The sequence below is a fragment of the Eucalyptus grandis genome, chromosome 10 (assembly GCF_016545825.1).
Source record: "Eucalyptus grandis isolate ANBG69807.140 chromosome 10, ASM1654582v1, whole genome shotgun sequence".
Classification (NCBI taxonomy): Eukaryota; Viridiplantae; Streptophyta; class Magnoliopsida; order Myrtales; family Myrtaceae; genus Eucalyptus; species Eucalyptus grandis.
In genome coordinates, this window is record NC_052621.1 from 5,393,308 (window position 1) to 5,400,197 (window position 6,890).

The 6,890-nt window shown below is 39.4% G+C and overlaps 1 protein-coding gene across 1 annotated transcript; it reads right to left on the minus strand.

Moving 5' to 3' along the window:
- Window positions 1-1,743: 1,743 nt before the first annotated feature.
- On the minus strand, window positions 1,744-4,983 carry LOC104423434 (G-type lectin S-receptor-like serine/threonine-protein kinase At4g27290). The gene is made up of 7 exons (XM_039302767.1): window positions 3,708-4,983; window positions 3,377-3,436; window positions 3,146-3,270; window positions 2,870-3,080; window positions 2,454-2,691; window positions 2,220-2,370; window positions 1,744-2,052 (listed from the first exon to the last, which is right to left on the minus strand). Exons 1-7 carry the CDS (start codon window positions 4,981-4,983, stop codon window positions 1,744-1,746), a joined length of 2,370 nt encoding a protein of 789 aa, XP_039158701.1.
- Window positions 4,984-6,890: the final 1,907 nt, after the last annotated feature.

The following is a 6,890-nucleotide window of genomic DNA, read 5'->3' on the forward strand; positions in this document are numbered from 1 at the left end:
CACTTGTCCTGTGGGAAGAGTTAGCTCATTTTTCAAAACCTGAAACATGTAGGTTTCCATCGGTTCGGTTCTCAAGTTTCAGGTTTTATCGTGGAATCATGCGTAGCCCTAGTCGCATGCTTAAAGACTAGATAAATGTACATGATTTGTGTGATTAAGAAAACCCATAATGAATACCATTGGACAACGAACCGAAGACACCCCATAGGAGTCTAGATGCCTGGGGATAGCGAATCTTGGAATATTAAGGACAGTGAACCCTAGATGCCTCGGGGAGAGATGCTTAGAGATAGCGAATTGATGATGCCCCGATAATGCCTATTGGGTTTGGACAACGAACCCTAGATGTCTCGGGGAGAGATGCCTAGGGACAGCGAACCCTAGAAGCCCACGAGGGTCGGACAGCAAACTGGCCTCTAGATAGGAATTCCTTGCACGGACTGGACAACGAACCGACTTCTATGTGTCTTGGAATGAAAACATTGATTGGAAAAGTGAGAACTAAAACGTGGGAATCGTATGTGCATGTGTGGTCGAGTTGCTTGTTGAGTCATTAGGTCCTTATGTCTGTGAGTCTAGAATACTTGAGGTAGCTATCCTGTTGTTATAGTCTACTTGATCTTAGTTGGTCTCATATAGTACTGTTTATACCATAGTTGTTGAGTGAGTCGCATGTCTTAGATAGATTATTTGTATGTGTGATGGGTGGATCGTATAGTATAGAGTTTTGGATATTTCATTTGCTAGGCATTAGCTCATCTTTGTTGATATTTAAATTTTTCATATCTTTAGATATGGTTGCCTATCCTACTAGCCCCATATCCCTTTACCGAGCCCCTGTAGAGTTTTGAGGGACAGTTGTATGAGTTTACCAACCCGCGCTTCCTTCCATGATATTCGTGAGGTATACGTCAATGTTATGGATAGATATAGGCTCGCCTGCAGGTCGCTTTGCCTATCACTTTATTGCGATATACGTGAAGATTGGAGGACTTCTAATAGGTCCTTTGCCGTATCCAGAGGACAGTAGCAGCGACGAGAATGGCAGAGGTAGGGAGTAGTTCAGGGAGCTGGAAGATAGGATATTTTTGGGCACGGTCTTGGCACCTTTTGGGATAGGACCTTTGTAGATAGGTGATTGATAATGTCGATAGTTGTGGGGGTGCAGTTATGGTGGCAGTGATGATAGTTGATGGGAGTAGTATATCCTTTTGACCTCCCAGTTGTAGCCCGATGAAAATCACCCATGTACAATTTTTAAAGATAAGAAATGAAAGTATGATAGTTTGTTCTTCTTTGGCGTCCATCCATTATTGTATTTTCTATTTGATTTTATACTTTTGGCTTCTGCTTGTGTTATAAGTAAAAAGATTAATAACCCACGTTAGTATGTGGCGGACTGGGATGTCACACTCAATGCCGCGAGGTCGACCTTCTTCAGCCTCAAATGAGTTCCCAACGACCGGCAAAGGAAGAAAGAGAAAAAAAATTATAAAATTGTAAAAATTATCCATGTTAACGCCAATCATTCCTTGTAGGATGGTTGCTGCTGACTAGACCTATGTCAATGTTTTTCGGCAATGCCAAAGGAAGCTGGAAGATTATTCTTCTCTCTTCTCAAAGAGCCTAGGAGAAAGCTAAAGCAAAATTCGTTATTCAACTTCACCACATCGAATGCTTCTTCTGTCCTTTGCCCTCGAGAAAGCTGGTCTACATTTTGCAGGGACATCCATCATGGCATTCCTATCGACCTTCGGGCAATGTGACCGTGACAACATTGCATGTCTTGGATTCTTCCATAACGAAATATGCATACGAGGTATCTGAACTTCTCTCGATGAAGAAACCGGGCTCTTTCGGTAGTGGCAAGGTTGCTCCTTCATTTGCCAACATGAAGACGACACTAGACATTGTCGGCCTATCTTCAGGAAACTTTTGGACACATAACAAGCCCACTTGAATGCATCTCTCTGCTTGAGACACAACGAAAGAGGCACGTTCAAATTCATCAATAAGTTCCATAGCCCTCCCTTCACTCCATAGAAGCCATGCCTAAAAAATTTAAGCTACTCACGATCAACCACTATCAGTGCATTGAAAAAGAAAACGCGTCTAGGGGAACATAGAAAGAGTGAGATGAGGTTTTAAGAGAAACGAAATATCTGATCCTATTTAGCGAGAAAGGAAATGGTAGGTCTTAACAATTCTTTACCACTTACATGCCCAAGAAGGGTGTGATAATGATCAGGATGCTGGAATCCTCTATTCCTTTTGCTACTTACTATCTCTAACAAAAGCACGCCAAAGCTAAAAACATCAGACTTCACAGAGAATTTTCCATCAATGACATACTCTGGAGACATGTAACCGCTGCATCAAGCAAATTAGGCTTTAGTCTCTTGAAATACTGATGGATAGTGCACTGTTCAAATCAATTAAGATGAGAGACTTACTATGTACCAACTATTCTTCTCGTCTCTGCCTCTGTATCATCTCCTTGAAAGATCCTTGCCAGGCTGAAATCTGAAATCTTTGGATTCATGTCAGCATCTAACAAAATGTTACTTGTTTTCAGGTCTCTGTGGATCACTTGTAGTTTCGAATCCCGGTGAAGATAGAGAAGTCCTCGGGCGATTCCTAAAATAATGTCAAATCGCATTTTCCATGCCAAAGAAGAGCTTCTGTCATGCTCTGCATACGCTCAACCCCATCAAAAACTAATTAAGTTGTTAGCATTTAGCTACCCCGTCAAAAATTAATTATGCTTTTAGCATTTAGCTATATTTTATGGCGAAGGTATCAATGGAAATAAACAAAAGCATAAAGGATTCGAGTGAAATGCAACTAAGAAAGATCAAGTGGTTCTGACCAAAAATGAAATAATTCAAGCTTTTGTTTGGCATATACTCATAAATTAACATTCTTTCTTCTCCCTCAATGCAGCAGCCAACAAGTCCAACAAGATTCCGGTGCTGAAGTTTCGCAATCAAAAGGGCTTCATTCATAAACTCATCAGGACCTTGTCCCGAATATTTTGACAGCCTTTTTACTGCTACTTCTTGACCCGTGGAAAGAATTCCCTGCATGAATTTTACTTAGTGTGACCTCCGTAGTTATTTGAACTGGCTAATTTATAACTCGTTACCTTGTAAACCGAACCGAAGCCGCCTGCTCCTAGCTTGTTTGTTTGAGAGAAATGGTTGGTTGCAGCAGCAACGGTAGCGAAATCATATAATGGCAAGTCAATGTCATCCATTCCACTTGGCAAGCCTACAAGGGATGTAAGTTAGTTTCTCAAGGCATACCATAAACTCCACAAGAAAAAAAAAAATCCGGAATTTGACCAAATGAAGTAAGGAAAAGGTATTTAGCTTACCTCGGCTTTTCATTCTTCTTTTCCAGATTATGCTTAATGCTGTGCCTACAATAAGCAATCCTGAAATGGATGAAACCACAGTGATAGTCACCAGTTTCTTGGATAGACTGCGGATTGAATCTGGCATACAGGAAGAAGTAACTAATTTCAGAAAGAGTTCATCTGTAAGCTGATGAATCAATCTCCATTAGAGAAACTTTTAGATTAGAAATAAATTGCAAGGGACAGAACGATAGCTCAGTCTGACATTGACGAAGGACACATCGATGTAATGAAAGATTAAGACAAAAAAAAAGATGGCTAAACTAACTAGTCAATGCAGAATATTTACCTAATTCTGAAGCAGGTAGCCGTACGAAGAGATATTGGCCATAACCAACAATGTCAATTTCCTTAATATCAATGAGATCACCAAACCACATCAAGCAGCCTTCTCCTCGAACATCCGAATTAGCATAAGCTATGCAAGAACAATTCTTTAGACACTCAACCTTGCATTCTTTAAGGCTCATATTCTGGAATAGTTGGAAATCTATAAGGTCAGGTAATTTCACATGCGAAAGTTTCATAAAACCCTCGCCACGAGAAGAATTCAGTTGAACTTTTCTTATGCACCCTCCTGTCGAATTGAGCATGTCCCACTCTTCTTGTGACTTGGGCATAAAACCATGCAAGCAGAGACATCTTAGGCTTCGGTTAACTCGGCACACGCCATTGGTGCCACAATGTCCATAGTTGTCACAAGGGTTGTCAGGGAGCGAGAACGTTAGATCCCACTTCGTGCTTCCACTCTTCAGTAGAAGAGTCTGTACAATTCCATCGGGGCTTAATGTGGATTTGGCAGTGATATCGTCCTTATAAATTTCAATCGCAAAATAGGCTGCCGTTTCATTGTGAACAAAGATGGGTTTGCCAATGGGAGTCGACACCTTGGACATACCGCCGAGTTCAACTCCATTCCATGGTCCAGACCGATGAACTTTGACGGAACCATTGCTGACTATTTCAAGTTGAGGTAAACCTTCAATTTTGTATTTAAGTGTATAGTCTCCAGGGGAAGGATCATCCGTGGTTCTCCAGGAAGTCAGATGATGTTCCAAGCCAGTTCTAAAGTTCCATCCCAATGTCATACCGAGCAAAAACGTGTCTGATGGGTAATCAAAGCTCTGCCATGAGTAGTCAGCGGAATCTAAACTGTTGGGTTCTTTAAGAACAAGGTTACCAGAATCAAGGAGCTGTGCAACTGGGTTTCTGAGAGCCTTGGTTGAATTCGTCGACCAAATGATGCTATTTGATCGGTTCAGAATAACAAGTTCACCTTCATTGCTTATTTTCAGAGTACCATTTGAATCGGTGAGTGGATTGTTCCTGTTAGCAACCCAAACCACCTTTTCAGGACTGACCACGAACCATATCCCCAGGTAACTATTCTTTGAGCTTCCGGCAGAGAAGAAACCGAGCTCGAACTTTCGGCCCGGGGAAACCAATGTCTCTCCCTCTCTAATAGATTGAACTGAACTCAGGGTGTCGGCTGTATTGGATAGGGGCAGCAATGATAGAACAATGATGGAAGTGCAGAAAAAGCTGAAGATAGGAGGATCTGCCATTGCAAACCCTTCTGTTTGATCTACGAGATGAAGTAAATAACTAGATAAAAGATTCGAGCTTTCCTTAAAGTAGCATAACAGGAAGAGATATAGATGACAGACACCTTTGTTTGGTGAAGTGCGAGTCCTAGGAGTTCCTGATTGGATTGAGGTGGGTCAAACAAGAAGACCGATTACGCAAATGTCGGAAATTGGTCTCCAACCTTCCCGTAGCCTTCACGTACCAAATCCAAATGACTGGATTTTTTTTTTATATATAAATTCTATATATATTAACTGCCTTATTATTTGGATACAATGCGCATCCCAAAAGCATATAATTTTAATTTTTTTTTCATATTTTTTATTATCATCTCATGTGCAATCATTGTTTTAGGAAACACATCCAAATTTATAGTCCATTCATTTCACGGAAAATATCACGTTTTAGAAAATATTTTTTAGGAAGTCGTTTTCCAAGAAAATGACTATTTTTCTAGTGTTCGACTAAAACTTAAAATTTGAGTGGAAAATGTTTTTTTATCATTCGTTAGCTAATTTGATTTTTTGGGAAAATTTACCCAAAAAAAAAAAATTGAATTTTAATATTTTTAATTGACCAAAAAAATTAATTTTAATTTTTATATATTTTTTACAATTGAATTTTTAATTATTTTTTTAAAATTGAATTTTTTTTTTTTTTTTTCTTTATTTTTCTTTTTTTCCTCCCTTCCTTATTCCTCATTCCTCCTCCTTCCTCTGCTGCCGTGTGCCTCGATGTGGCTAGTGACCCAACATTCAATCAAGATGCAATCACCGAGATCAAGCGAGCTCGAGGCTTGGCCGATCCAAGCGAGCCGCAACCTCGTCGGCCAAAGGATTTGGCTTGCTTGGATGGGGTGAGCCATGAGCTCGCTGGCCCGATCCAAGTGAGCCCAAGGCTCCACCGAGGCTAGTGAGCTCATGGCTTGCTAGATTTGGCAAGCTCGAGCCTCACCTTCACGGAGTTTGGCCTTGGGTGAGGCCGGAGTTGGCCTGTGGCTGGTTGCTGGTTGCTGCCATGGCCCACGATTGGCCAAGGAAGAAGAAAAGAAAAGGGAAGAAAAAGAAAAAAAAAAAAATTAAAAGCTCAATTTAAAAAAAAAGAAAAAAAGAAAAAGAAAACATAAAAATAAAGAAGAAGAGGGAAAATAAGGAAAATATAAAATAATTTGAATTAAAGAAAGGAGGAGGAGAGAGTGAGGGCTTATAGGGGTGTGAGATGAGGGAGATCAAGTGAGAAAAATGTTTTTCATTTTTCAAAAGTAAAAAACATTTTCCTCTAGTTTAGAAGACATTTTCCTTTCAGGAAAAATGTTTTCCCAAAGTAATTGATTTTCTGTGAAACGAACGCTAGAAAATTTAGAAAATATTTTTCCAAAAGTTATTTTCTGTGAAATGAACACAATCTTAATGTATGTAGTGATTATTTTAACAAACTGAAAATGCCTAGACACATACCTACTTTTTTTTTTCCTAGATAAGGAAATATTATCTCAACTCACATGTCAATATTATTATATCTTTAACATAGAATTGCGAAAAAAAATAGTAATATTTGGATTGGTGCTTTAATCCATTAGAAAGGGGAAAAATGAGAAAAGGTGAGACATGAAGAGCAAACTCAAAAAGTAAAACAGAAGACAAGAAAAAAACTTTTTTTTTTTTTTTTTGACAGCAATGTTTACACCGCCCAGGAGAAAAAGAAAGATGGACCCAAGAAGTCAAAATCAAGTCACTCTTGTTTTTTACTACCCGTCTCTTACGCCAAATTTTTGTCCAATTCAAATTTAATTGGCTTTAGTCTTCCGAAAAATACGGAGTTGCGGCATAAAAAGAGAAGAAATTGGGAAAAAAGGGATAGAAAGTGAATGCTATGGGTTATACTT